The sequence below is a fragment of the Nerophis lumbriciformis genome, linkage group LG21 (genome assembly GCF_033978685.3).
Source record: "Nerophis lumbriciformis linkage group LG21, RoL_Nlum_v2.1, whole genome shotgun sequence".
In the NCBI taxonomy this organism is placed as follows: Eukaryota; Metazoa; Chordata; class Actinopteri; order Syngnathiformes; family Syngnathidae; genus Nerophis; species Nerophis lumbriciformis.
Genome location: NC_084568.2, coordinates 16,822,187 through 16,837,558, shown reverse-complemented (window position 1 = coordinate 16,837,558; position 15,372 = coordinate 16,822,187). Strand labels below are relative to the sequence as shown.

Genomic DNA, 15,372 nt, shown 5'->3' with positions numbered 1-15,372 from the left:
CGCACCTGTTGGTCATCACTGACATTATTATTTAAGCCTGCCTTCCTTGTCATTCTGTCTTGCTTCCTAGTTTGTTTCCATACAACAGATGACGACTTTTATTTCCTGCACTAAACCTTCTAGCTCCCACGCTAAAGGCTCTGCTTACCTTCTAGCTCCCACGCTAGCTCCTTTTGTTTCTGCCTTAAGTGCTATGAGCACGTTTTTGTTTGTTCCAGTATAATTTATTTCTTAAATAAATCATTTTTCCTACCTGCATGCTGTGTCTGACGCCCGTCTGCATTCCTGGGAGAACGAACCCCGCATCACCATGCGCCCCGGTCGTCACAAATTCCTTGCAATAGCTCGTTGAGATACGTTTTTCTGAAACTGTTCGACAATTTTCTCACGCATTTGTTCACAAAGTGGTGACCCTCGCCCCATTCTTGTTTGGGAATGACTGACTGTATTTTGTGGAAGCTGCTTTTATACCCAATCATGGCACCCACCTGTTCCCAATTAGCCTGTTCACCTGTGGGATGTTCCAAATAAGTGTTTGATGAGCATTCCTCAACTTTCTCAGTCTGTTTTGCCACTTGTGCCAGCTTTTTTGAAACATGTTGCAGGCATCAAATTCCAAATGAGCTAATGTTTTCCAGTTCCAACATTAAGTATCTTGTCTTTGCAGTCTATTCAATTGAATATAGGTTGAAAAGGATTTGCAAATCATTGTATTCTGTTTTTATTTACGAATTACACAACGTGCCAACTTAACTAGTTTTGTGTTTTGTACAACAATGCTAGCACATTCCAAATTAGTATGGTACGATTTTATACCAATGTGTTATTGTTTACTTTAGTTACTTGCTAAAACACCTTTTATAGTTCTATAATCTATTGTCAAAGTATCAGACAAGGACTGGAAATGGGATTGGTTCTGAGGCCAAACACTCTGCACACTAAGAGACTTCATTGACATAAAAGTGCCAAAAAGTTAACTCCTTACTTGTTCAGTCACTTGGTGTGTGATCTGTGCCGATAATAAAAACAAAAGCAGAGCATTTCCGGTCCCCTGGTTGCACCATGGACATGGATTGGTTTGGACTACAAACACCGCTTGAGAAATAAAAAGGGCGGACTCATGCAAGCAGGAAACATTTACCATATATGGACAATATCTGCTGACGTCACAAGTTGGAGCAAATCTCAAATAACGTATTTTCTGGACCATAGGGCGCACCGGATTATAAGGCGAACTGCCGATGAGCGGGTCTATTCAGCTTTTATTTCATACAAAAAGCACATTGAAGGGGCCATATTATGATGTTTTTTATATATATTTAAAACATTTCCTTGTGGTGTGCATAACATGTAATGGTGGTTCCTTGGTCAAACTGTGACAAAAATGACAGTCGCTTGAGGACGCGCCGTTTTGTGGGTGGTCTTATTTACGTGGCTCACCTTCGACAGCGTCTTCTCCCCGTCATCTTTGTTGTAGCGGTGTAGCGTGCAAGGACGGGAGTGGAAGAAGTGTCAAAAGATGGAGCTAACTGTTTTAATGACATTCAGACTTTACTTATATCAGTAACGGAGCAGCATCTCCTCATCCGTGGCTCACTAGTGCAACAACGCCAGAAATGTGCCCCGTGAAAAAACGTCTGACCGGAACTCTCTAATAACTATATTTATAATAACTGAATTATGTAAACCCACTACACTGGTAGTTTTTAGCGCTTCCATAGCGAGATATAAGTTAGAACTTTACGCTACTTTATATTACAAATGGCAACAGCAGAGGGTGAATGTCCAATAACAAGAAGATAGTGAAAAAGAAGACGCTTATCAACTACGGTATCGGCACAGACTACAGTGGCGGACGTGCACAAATTTTCAGGACTTATGCAGATCTCAAATACACATCAGCAGGTACCAGAAGGTAAGAAAAGTTGCTTTTGCATAATATTGTGAAACAAAACGCCAGATAATATGTCTACTAATGGGTGCCATTTTGCGGTCCTTATACACATCCCATAATAATACTTGTATCTCTGACTACGGTAGCCGTAATGGGCCGACAATCCATCAAGCGGTGGGGCTTCAAAGTCATACTAAAACATTTAGACAGATTTTTGAGCGCCGTGTGTAATGTTATTTATTTTCAATGAAATATTTAAAGTTTTGGTTTTGTTTATATTGCAGTCTACACATAACTCTTAAGTGTGACTGGTCACACTTATCATTACACCACGTGCCAAATAAAATGTATTCGAGGTCGGTAAGCACAACCAGAATTATTCCGTACATTAGGCGCACCAGGTTATAAGGCGCACTGTCTATTTTTGAGAAAATTTAAGGATTTTAAGTGCGCTTTATTGTCTGAAAAATACGGTAGTTTGTTTGGAACAATGTTAAATTGTTTTACTCCAAGGGTAGGATTCACATTTCGGGTGCTAATGGGGATCCCAAATAGACAAAAACTGGTGCCAACAGGTAAAAAAGTGGGTTTTGCATTGCGTAATGTGACCCTTTTAAAGCACAAATAGGTCTGGGTTCTTGAGAGTGCATCGTAAAACATTTGTTCTTATATGCAGATGAAAACTGCACATGGTTATGTCATCAGTTTGAAGCACTGAGCAAGGTTTACACCATCTTGTAATTTTATACATGCACACACACGCACGCACGCAAGAGGGGGAGGGTTCTGAGGCAGAAAATAAATAGCAAGTCTTCACGCTGAACCGTCATCAGTCCTATAAGTCCAACCATGGAGTGCAAAGGTGTACGCACGCTGATGCTCGTCCTACTGATGGTGACCTGCTCGCTCCAGCAGACGCCACCAAAGAAGAAGCCGGTACGAAAAGGTACACCATTTCTATTTACCTTTTGTTTAATGTTGATCACGCTCTTTTTGGTCTAATCCAAGCAACACCACTGAAGCAACAGACTGCTTATGAATTTTGTGTGTTGGGATTAGAAAAGGATGCTGCCATTGAGGAGCTGCAGAGACAGATCAATGACATTGTGCAGGACCTCGACCGCCTGAAAGAAGAACAGGCTTTGCAAAGAGGTAAAGAATATATTTACATTTGACAATGTGATGTGTTGAAGTCGAAGAGTAAGATAGGTCCAATGACTACTTTTTACATCTTAATAAATACAATTTTTAATAATAGTATCATTAACTTTTGTTGCAGAATCTAATCAAAATGTTATATTTGTTTCAGACATGCTTAAAGGCAGTAATCTGAAATGTGCTTGCTGACGTAATGTAACAATAGAAAAGGGAGTTAGGTCTACAGACGGGGATCTTACTTGCTTTGTTTTGCATGTAAAAGTTGCTTGTGTAGCGCATTCAGTTCATTAAAGTTCAAGATAGGATTCTAAGGTATGGTTCTCAAACTACTGACAATGTGTAACCTTTGAAAACAGAAAATTGAGAAAGGTTCAATAAAATGTATATCCTACTATTTGGAAGTTGTTCTATCCTAATGAATGTGTAGCAGAAGCGAGTCAAAATACCTTCAAATTAAAGAGCAAAACACGACAATGAAAACAGAAGTCTGTCCAGGAATTTGCAACGTCTGCAATTTACGTAAAATCATCCAATCCCTGCTAGTGTTGTCCTGATACCAATATCTTGGTACCGGTACTTTTTAGAGGCAGTATAGTACCGGATATGTTTCATTAGCATTGCGGTACTATACCAAGGTAATCAAAAAGGTCAACCAACGAACGAGATTTCTCTACAGAATCTCCTCTCTGGTCAATAAAAGCACCTTGAAGATTCTAGCGGGAACTCTCATTCAACCCTTTTTCGATTACGCATGCACCTCCTGGTACCCCAGCACCTCCAAAACCCTCAAATCTAGACTCCAAACATCCCAGAACAAGCTAGTCAGATTACTTCTAGACCTCCACCCCAGATCACACCTCACTCCAACCCACTTCTCCAAAGTGGGCTGGCTCAGGGTGGAGGACGGAGTAAAACAACTTGCACTGAGCCTAGTCTATAAAATCCACTACACCTCCCTGATACCGAAGTACATGTCAAACTACTTCCTTACCGCCATAACCACAACACCAGGGGGAGCTCCACTAACCACGTTAAATCCAAATTCCGATCGAACAAAGGTCTTAACTCATTCTCCTTCTATGCCACATCAATATGGAATGCACTCCCAACAGGTGTAAAAGAAAGGGCATCTCTATCCTCCTTCAAAACCGCATTAAAAGAACACCTCCAGTCAACCTCAACCCTTGACTAACACCCTCCCCCTTCCACATCCCACCTCCCCAGATTGTAAATAACCAAATGTAAATAATCAAATGTATATACTTGTTCTTATGCTTTCTGATCTCACTATGTTCTCTGCTCGCTGTACATATCTTACGAAGTCAGACCTACACTGTTTCAATGTCCATTTCTCTGATGATACAATTGTTGATGACTGAAGTGCTGATATCAACTAAACCCTCCTCATCCCACCCCCCGGATTGTAAATATTGTACATAATGTTAATAATTCGATGTATATACTCTGATGATTAACTTGTGGGATGACTGTATTATGCTGATATTATATATTTGTACCATGAATTGATTTACGTGGACCCCGACTTAAACAAGTTGAAAAACTTATTCGGGTGTTACCATTTAGTGGTCAATTGTACGGAATATGTACTGTACTGTACAATCTACTAATACAAGTTTCAATCAATCAATCAATACTAATACCGGTATACCGTACAACCCTAATCCCTGCGAATTATGCACGGCCTCGTAACTTTGTCCAATGCCCGCATCTTCCCCGCATATTTTGGTCAGTCGTTATCATTTCACCAACCAAAATTGGCTCTTGATAGGCGCCCAAACGTGCACATTAACTGTTCAATCAAAAGGTATGTTTGTTTCTTGTGTAGACGAAGCAGAAACAGCAATACCAATATATTAGAGATGTCCGATAATATCGGACTGCCGATATTATCGGCCAAAAACTGCTTTAAAATGTAATATCGGAAATTATCGGTATCTGCTTCAAAAAGTAAAATTAATGACTTTTTTAAACACCGCTGTACGGAGCGGTACACGGACGTAGGGAGAAGTACAGAGCGCCAATAAACCTTAAAGGCACTGCCTTTGCATGCCAGCCCAATCACATAATATCTACGGCTTTTCACACACACAAGTGAATGCAAGGCATACTTGGTCAACAGCCATACAGGTCACACTGAGGATGGCCGTATAAACAACTTTAACACTGTTACAAATATGCGCCACACTGTGAACCCACACCAAACAAGAATGACAAACACATTTCGGGAGAACATCCGCACCATAACACAACAGAACAAATACCCAGAACCCCTTGCAGCACTAACTCTTCCGGGACGCTACAATATACACCCCCCGCTACCCCCTACACAACCCCCCCCCAACCCCACCCACCTCAACCTCCTCATGCTCTCTAGAGCATGTCCCAAATTCCAAGCTGCTGTTTCGAGGCATGTTAAAAGAAATAATGCACTTTGTGACTTCAATGATAAATATGGCAGTGCCATGTTGGCAATCTTTTCCATAACTTGAGTTGATTTATTTTGGAAAACCTTGTTACATTGTTTAATGCATCCAGCGGGGCATCACAACAAAATTAGGCATAATAATGTGTTAATTCCACGACTGTATATATCGGTATCGGTTGATATCGGAATCGGTAATTAAGAGTTGGACAATATCGGAATATCGGATATCGGCAAAAAAGCCATTATCGGACATCTCTACAATATATAATTATATCAACTCTTTATTGTTCAAACGACACAATTGCAATCCTGCCGCGTACCTTGCGGTGCGTTCCATTTGTACTGGAAAGTCGGAGTTTTCGAGTTCCTTGTTAGGAATTTCAACTGGAACTCGCTTTGAGGTCGGATTTCCGCGTTGGAATGTAGGAGTATTTTTATGAACCCCAAGTTTGTTTCAAAAATGGCTGCTCTGGATGTAAACAATGATGTCTGCCTCTATAATACATGTTATTCGCACTTCTGATTGTTTTTTGTCGCAGTAAATCAGCCACGTACAATGTATTGTTGTATGTTTATATATGGTAACATTGTGCTTTAAGGATGTAGAAAGAGTGCTCATTTTCCCACAGGTTGTTTATATTCAGACAAGGCAAGCGCAAAAATAGCTTTCGTGGATGTGGCCATTTTGGTTTCCAACCTTGTATCTGCAACGCTCACAACTCGGCTGTGACGTCATCCCTAACTCCGACTTCAAACTTCCAAGGTAAACGGAATGAAGCATTAGACCTACTTCTAGTTCCCGTTTAAAGCGCTAAGCCTCCTGGGTAATGTAGTATATAAACATTTAGCCACAAGCCAGCGTCCTGACTTCCGACTTTACATGTATTTAGATATTTATTTAACCTTTATTTACCCAGAGTAAGACAATTAAGAACATATTCTCATTTACAATGCTGACCTAGCAAAGAGGTAGCATTTACATGTTAGGAGTAGTTGACGTGTGATGATAATCTTTCATCATCTTTCATTTACCAACAAAAATTACCGCTATAGATCGCGCTCAACTGCTCATAAATGTTCTTACCGTGTGGGGGTGAATTTGTTATGTTTAAGATGGACGATCACTTTGAGCGTAAAATAAACATGGAGAATGTCTGCAACGTGTAGACGACAGAGCAGATAGCGAACAAAAAAGAAGCCTTTGGTGATGTTTTTAATCGAATTATAATTTTTCATTATCAATCATCATCAATGCAGTATTCGCGTTCCAATTGTTGTTGCAACCCTGTGATGAGGTTAAAGTTACAAGGAACATCTAAAACTTTAATATTTCCTGAAATCACATGTTGATTCAATGTTAATGACAAAAATAAGTAAAAAAAAAAAAAAAAAAAAAAAAAAAAAGGAAACTTTTGCCGCAACTTTCAGAAGAAGCTGTTGCAAATTCAGACATTTTAGTTCGCAACGATCAGAAAAAAAAAGCCTGCAAAATGCTGGAAGGACTGTAAAAGATTAAAAAAATCACAATTTAGTTAATAAAAAAAATGTTCTTATTAATTTTTAATTGTTCTGTACTTGTATGCTCTCTTAAATACAGAACGACCTTTAAATTAATAATAACTACGTTATGGATTTTTTTATATTTTCATATTTACATATATATTTATACATGTATAAATACTGTATATATATATATATACACACACACACATATATTTATATATATATACGTTATATATATATGTATGTATATCTATGTATGTATGTGTATATATATATATATATATATATATATATATATATACACATTCATACACACATACATACATATAAGTATATATATATATATATATATATACATACATGCATATAAATATATATATATATATACATACATACATATAAATATATATATATATATATATATATATATATATATATATATATATATATATACAGTATATACACACTTATATATACACATACATACATACATACATATATATATATATATATATATATATATATATATATATATATATATATATATATATATTAGGGCTGCAACAACTAATCGATTAAATCGATTAAAATCGATTATAAAAATATATATATATATATATATATATATATATACACACACACACACACACACACACACACACACACATACATACATACACACGTACACAAATACACACACACGTACACACGCACACGCGCACTCACACACACACACACTAACACACACACACACACACACACACGTATTAGAGCTGTGATTCTTTGGGCTCCATTCGATTCTATTCTTGGGGGTAACGATTCGATTCAGAGTCGATTCTGGATTCCAAATCAATATTTTAATAACATTAAGAGTCAGTATTATGATTAACTGCATTCCTCCATGAAATAGATAACAGCTCTGATATATGTATATATTACTTAAAAGAAAACTGCCTTTGTTCCACAAAATTCTACTCTAACAATTAATAAAGTCAAATACAAATAAGTGAACAAGAGCAGAATATAACATGTACCCCGCGTACCCCCCCAAAAAATTTAATTTTAAAATTAAAAATACAAAAAAAATGTTTTAATTTATTTTTTTCATTTTTATGATTTGATTAAGAATCATCACAAGTCAGAATCACGATTCATTCGTTTTTGGACACTCCTATTATATCTACATCGGTCATCTGTAATTTTACTGCAAACGTTTTCCTAGCCCTTTTCTGCTCTGTCACTGATAGGAATATATCGGCAAATTTTCCTCCGCATTGCCTGTAACTCTCATGGAGGGCAGCATTAGTACCGTATTTTTCGGACTATAAGTCGCAGTTTTTTTCATAGTTTGGCCGGGGGTGCGACTTATACTCAGGAGCGACTTATGTGTGAAATTATGAACACATTACCGTAAAATATCAAATAATATTATTTAGCTCATTCACGTAAGAGACTAGACGTATAAGATTTCATGGGATTTAGCGATTAGGAGTGACCGATTGTTTGGTAAACGTATAGCATGTTCTATATGTTACAGTTATTTGAATGACTCTTACCATAATATGTTACGTTAACATACCAGGCACGTTCTCAGTTGGTTATTTATGCCTCATATAACGTACACTTATTCAGCCTGTTGTTCACTATTCTTTATTTACTTTAAATTGCCTTTCAAATGTCTATTCTTGGTGTGGGGTTTTATCAAATAAATTTCCCCAAAAAATGCGACTTATACTGCAGTGCGACTTATATATGTTTTTTTCCTTCTTTATTATGCATTTTTGGCCGGTGCGACTTATACTCCGGAGCGACTTATACTCCGAAAAATACGGTACATTTTATATTTCTATTGACCCTTTGACTAAAAAGTTAACTATAAGCGCCAGTATACCTCAGTGATTCCTCAGAAAATTACACTGACGGTTAATGATATGATGCTGGACTTTTTTGTGATGGCACTAACGACAACGATAATTTGAACCGCGTAACACCTCTCACTAGCATTACGTAAATTGTGTTGTAATGTTCATACCTTGATTTCTGGAGTGGACTCAGGTTTGGGGCTCCGACTTTTGGTGGAGCCTTTGAGTTCGGCTTTCCTTTCTACAGAGCGTCGGAACTTAGGTGTTGAACTGTTGCTGCACGTGGCGAGATGAAGGTTGTGTAGCAGCGGGGATGGCGTGTTGTCCCCAGGAGACACAGACGACATGATGGGCGCACTCACTGGGCGGCTTGATTTGTTGTCCGGAGTGGACGCCATGGCTGAAGTGAACACAGAAAGGAGACATTCAAGTAAACCTTGCGAAAGTATTAGGCCACCTTATTTGATTTGTAATTTTACTAGAAATGTCCGATAATGGATTTTTTGTCGATAGCCGATATTCCGCTATTGTCCAACTCTTAATTACCGATTCCGATATCAACCGATACCGATATATACAGTCGTGGAATTAACACATTATTATGCCTAATTTTGTTGTGATGCCCCGCTGGATGCATTAAACAATGTAACAAGGTTTTCCAAAATAAATCAACTCAAGTTATGGAAAAAAATGCCGGCGCGACTTATACTCCAAAAAATACGGTACTCCTTTTTAAAGGCAGTGGTGCTACTGGGTTCAATCCCTGGTTGAACCGGAGTCCGGAACGATCGCCATTTTATTTTATCCATCCATCCATCCATCCATCCATCTTCTTCCGCTTATCCGAGGTCGGGTCGCGGGGGCAGCAGCCTAAGCAGGGAAGCCCAGACTTCCCTCTCCCCAGCCACTTCGTCCAGCTCTTCCTGTGGGACCCCGAGGCGTTCCCAGGCCAGCCGAGAGACATAGTCTTCCCAACGTGTCCTGGGTCTTCCCCGCGGCCTCCTACCGGTCGGACGTGCCCTAAACACCTCCCTAGGGAGGCGTTCGGGTGGCATCCTAACCAGATGCCCGAACCACCTCATCTGGCTCCTCTCGATGTGGAGGAGCAGCGGCTTTACTTTGAGCTCCTCCCGGATGGCAGAGCTTCTCACCCTATCTCTAAGGGAGAGCCTCGCCACCCGGCGGAGGAAACTCATTTCGGCCGCTTGTACCCGTGATCTTGTCCTTTCGGTCATAACCCAAAGCTCATGACCATAGGTGAGGATGGGAACGTAGATCGACCGGTAAATTGAGAGCTTTGCCTTCCGGCTCAGCTCCTTCTTCACCACAATGGATCAATACAGCGTCCGCATTACTGAAGACGCCGCACCGATCCGCCTGTCGATCTCACAATCTACTCTTCCCTCACTCGTGAACAAGACTCCGAGGTACTTCAACTCCTCCACTTGGGGCAAGATCTCCTCCCCAACCCGGAGATGGCACTCCACCCTTTTCCGGGCGAGAACCATGGACTCGGACTTACAGGTGCTGATTCTCATCCCAGTCGCTTCACACTCAGCTGCGAACCGATCCAGTGAGAGCTGAAGATCCTGGCCAGATGAAGCCATCAGGACCACATCATCTGCAAAAAGCAGAGACCTAATCCTGCAGCCACCAAACCAGATCCCCTCAACGCCTTGACTGCGCCTAGAAATTCTGTCCATAAAAGTTATGAACAGAATCGGTGACAAAGGGCAGCCTTGGCGGAGTCCAACCCTCACTGGAAACGTGTCCGACTTACTACCGGCAATGCGGACCAAGCTCTGGCACTGATCATACAGGGAGCGGACTGCCACAATCAGACAGTCCGATACCCCGTACTCTCTGAGCACTCCCCACAGAACTTCCCGAGGGACACGGTCGAATGCCTTCTCCAAGTCCACAAAACACATGTAGACTGGTTGGGCAAACTCCCATGCACCCTCAAGGACCCTGCGGAGAGTATAGAGCTGGTCCACAGTTCCACGACCAGGATGAAAACCACACTGTTCCTCCTGAATCCGAGGTTCAACTATCCGGCGTAGCCTCCTCTCCAGTACACCTGAATAGACCTTACCGGGAAGGCTGAGGAGTGTGATCCCACGATAGTTAGAACACACCCTCCGGTTCCCCTTCTTAAAGAGAGGAACCACCACCCCGGTCTGCCAATCCAGTGGCACCGCCCCCGATGTCCACGCGATGCTGCAGAGTCTTGTCAACCAAGACAGCCCCACAGCATCCAGAGCCTTAAGGAACTCCGGGCAGATCTCATCCACCCCCGGGGCCTTGCCACCGAGGAGCTTTTTAACTACCTCAGCAACCTCAGCCCCAGAAATAGGAGAACCCACCACAGACTCCCCAGGCACTGCTTCCTCATAGGAAGACGTGTTGGTGGGATTGAGGAGGTCTTCGAAGTATTCCCTCCACCGATCCACAACATCCGCAGTCGAGGTCAGCAGAACACCATCCTCGCCATACACGGTGTTGATAGTGCACTGCTTCCCCTTCCTGAGGCGGCGGATGGTGGTCCAGAATTGCTTCGAAGCCGTCCGGAAGTCGTTTTCCATGGCCTCACCGAACTCCTCCCATGTCCGAGTTTTTGCCTCTGCGACCGCTGAAGCCGCACACCGCTTGGCCTGTCGGTACCTGTCCGCTTCCTCAGGAGTCCTATGAGCCAAAAGAACCCGATAGGACTCCTTCTTCAGCTTGACGGCATCCCTCACCGCCGGTGTCCACCAACGGGTTCTAGGATTACCGCCACGACAAGCACCAACTACCTTGCGGCCACAGCTCCAATCAGCCGCCTCGACAATAGAGGCGCGGAACATGGTCCATTCGGACTCAATGTCCAGCACCTCCCTCGTGACATGTTCAAAGTTCTTCCGGAGGTGGGAATTGAAACTCTCTCTGACAGGAGACTCTGTCAGACGTTCCCAGCAAACCCTCACAATGCGTTTGGGCCTGCCAGGTCTGTCCGGCATCCTCCCCCACCATCGCAGCCAACTCACCACCAGGTGGTGATCGGTAGAAAGCTCCACCCCTCTCTTCACCCGAGTGTCCAAAACATGAAGCCGCAAATCCGATGACACAACTACAAAGTCGATCATGGAACTGCGGCCTAGGGCGTCCTGGTGCCAAGTGCACATATGGACACCCTTATGTTTGAACATGGTGTTCGTTATGGACAATCTGTGACGGGCACAAAAGTCCAATAACATAACACCGCTCGGGTTCAGATCCGGGCAGCCATTCTTCCCAATCACGCCTCTCCAGGTTTCACTGTCGCTGCCAACATGAGCATTGAAGTCCCCCAGTAGAACGAGGGAATCACCCGGGGGAGCACTCTCAAGTACTCCCTCGAGTGAATCCAAAAAGGGTGGGTACTCTGAGCTGCGGTTTGGCGCGTAAGCGCAAACCACAGTCAGGACCCGTTCCCCCACCCGAAGGCGGAGGGAAGCTATCCTCTCGTCCACCGGGTTGAACTCCAACGTGCAGGCTCTGAGCCGGGGGGCAACAAGAATTGCCACCCCAGCCCGTCGCCTCTCACTGCCGGCAACACCAGAGTGGAAGAGAGTCCAGCCCCTCTCGAGAGAACTGGTTCCAGAGCCCTTGCTGTGCATCGAATTGAGTCCGACTATATCTAGCCGGAACTTCTCCACCTCGCGCACTAGCTCAGGCTCCTTCCCCCCCAGCGAGGTGACGTTCCACGTCCCAAGAGCTAGCTTCTGTAGCCGAGGATCGGACCGCCAAGTGCCCTGCCCTCGGCTGCCGCCCAGCTCACATCGCAACCGACCTCTATGACCCCTGCTATGGGTGGTGAGCCCATTGGAAGGGGGACCCACGTTGCCTCTTCGGGCTGTGCCCGGCCGGGCCCCATGGGGACAGGCCCGGCCACCAGGCGCTCGCCATCGTGCCCCACCTCCGGGCCTGGCTCCAGAGGGGGGCCCCGGTGACCTGCGTCCGGGCAAGGGAAATCTGGGTTCCTTGCTTGTTTTCTTCATAGAGGTCTTCGAGCTGCTCTTTGTCTGATCCCTCACCTAGGACCAGATTGTCTTGGGAGACCCTACCAGGGGGCATAAAGCCCCCGGACAACATAGCTCCTAGGATCATTGGGACACGCAAACTCCTCTACCACGTTAAGGTGGCAGCTCAGAAAGGAGCCATTTTATTTTATAATTCTATTAATTGTTATTTTGCACTTTAAAAAAATTGCGATAACTTTATTTCCCATGTCTGTGTTTTAGTCCATCAAATTAAATTCAAGTTTGAATAAAAAGTATAAAAAAAAAATCGTAAAAATTTTGTAATGTCATTCATTTTGCTTAGGGCCCAAATTTAGCCAGGGGTGGCCTGAGAAAATGTATTTTTTATACAATTAGTTTTAAATTGGGTGCTCTATGATGAGGCACTTTGAATATTGACGCTATTATTTATCCATCAGTGTGTTTGAAGGGCACCAAGATCACTGGCAAGTGTGTCCTGGCCGACCCAGTGAAGAAGTCCTACCACACGGCCAGCGAGGACTGCAACGCTCTCGGCGGCTACCTCGCTGCTCCCTCGTCGGCCGATGAAAACGATCAGCTGACCAAGTACATCCAACAAAGCGTCGGTCCGGGTGAGCAAGTCTGGCTGGGCGTCAACGACATGGTGACCGAGGGAACTTGGGCGAACCAGAGCGGCGACAGCATCTCCTTCAAGAACTGGGACACGTCCAGCAGCCGGTCCCGCCAGCCGGACGGCGGCACGTCCCAGAACTGCGCCGTCCTCTCTGTGGCCGCCCAGGGGAAGTGGTCTGACGAGAAATGCAGCGACGAAAACCCCTCTGTGTGTCAGTTCAACATTGTGTGAGAGCATGCATGCACTCTGTATGCACTATAATAATCCCTTAAACACTTGCTTTGTGTATACTTCTGCTGCAGTGCCACTTTACCTTCTTTTTTGGAAAAAAGCAGGATTTGTCTCAATTGGACACATTTATCACTCCCATACTAGTTCATCATTCAGAGTAGATTTCGTCCCAACACAAAAGTGCGACACAATCGAATAAAAACTATTATTGAACATGAGCTGCTTCAAAATAATGCCAAGCATTTTGGAGTTTATTGCAATTTTGGGGATTTAATTTGGAAGTGTACCTAATGAAATGGCCAGACCCCCCATTTGAATACACACAAGTGCATATATAATGCATATATATTCATAAACTAGTTAAGATCCACTCATTTCCAACCTGTACTATGCTGCGTTATGTACTTCACTGACAAGTCTCACATTGAGCCTGAAGAATATTCTCTTTTTTTAACTTTTTGTTGGTTTTTTTCCTCCTTCCTTTTAAAATAGCAATGTTCCCAGTTTGCCAGTCTGATGTCTAGTCGGATGTAACCTGACATAAATAAACTGTACCAAAAAAATGCACGCTGTCACTCCCAAAGCCATGGCTGTGTTTTCATAACCGCACTTCCATAATTGTGTGAATGCTTATATTTTTTTTATTATTCCTCTTCTCCAGATTTTGGCGCGCTCTACCTTCCACATTTTTCATCTGATTCAAACCGTTTCAACTTTTCCAGAATTCTAGGTTTTCCGGGACATTTTTACCATTCAAAATGAATTGCCCATTTTTTAAACGTCCACTATTTCCAAATTTTTCAAACAATTCAAACAATTCCACTCATCCTGGACATACAAACTATCATGTTTCCGAGTTCAAAAAAATTTGCAGGAATTCCCAAGATTCTCAATTTTTCAAACTCTTTTTTCATCCTTTTTTCTGTCGACTAATCCTTTCTACATTTTTCAACCCACTTCCCTAACCCTAACCTGTTCCACCGCCAATCATTCCTCTTAATCAGGACTATAATTTTTCCAAGTTCCCAAAAATTCCAGGAATTCCTAAAATTCCCGTTTTTTCAAACCCTTTTTTCACCCTATTTTCTGGCGACTACTCCTTCCACAAATTCTTGGTTTTCCCAAAATTCCAGGAATTCCGTAATACTATTTCTCAATTAAAAATGTTACCACTTCAACATTTCTCAACCGATTAAAAACATTCCAACACCAATCATTCACAACATTCAAAATATTTAGCATTTTCAAAAAAAAATCCCGCTTTTCCCGAAATGCCCAAATTTCCATGAAATTACCATTGAAAAGAATGGGACATTTTTTCAAACTTCCACCATTTCCACATTTTTCAACCATTCCACCTTCAACACATTCCACTCATCCTGGACATTAAAACTATCATGTTTCCAGGTTTAAAAAAAATTCCAGGAATTCCCCAAATTCCCGCCTTTTCAAACCCTTTTTTCACCCTTTTTTCTGTAGACTACTCCTTCCACATTTTTCAACCCACTTTCCTAACCTTAACCTGTCCCACCGTCAAATCGTTCCTCTTAATCAGGACAAAAAACAAAGTTGTTTTGTGAACTGGAAAAATTCTCGGTTTTCCCGAAATTCCAGGAATTCCGCAATACTATTTCTCAATTAAA

At 42.4% G+C, this 15,372-nt stretch overlaps 1 protein-coding gene across 1 annotated transcript; it reads left to right on the top strand.

Annotated features, from left to right (window-relative positions):
- Positions 1-2,735: 2,735 nt before the first annotated feature.
- Positions 2,736-14,425, top strand: LOC133621377 (tetranectin-like). The gene is made up of 3 exons (XM_061983413.1): positions 2,736-2,840; positions 2,954-3,046; positions 13,323-14,425. The coding sequence occupies exons 1-3, from the start codon at positions 2,744-2,746 to the stop codon at positions 13,727-13,729; spliced, it is 597 nt and encodes a 198-aa protein (XP_061839397.1). The 5' UTR covers positions 2,736-2,743; the 3' UTR covers positions 13,730-14,425.
- Positions 14,426-15,372: the final 947 nt, after the last annotated feature.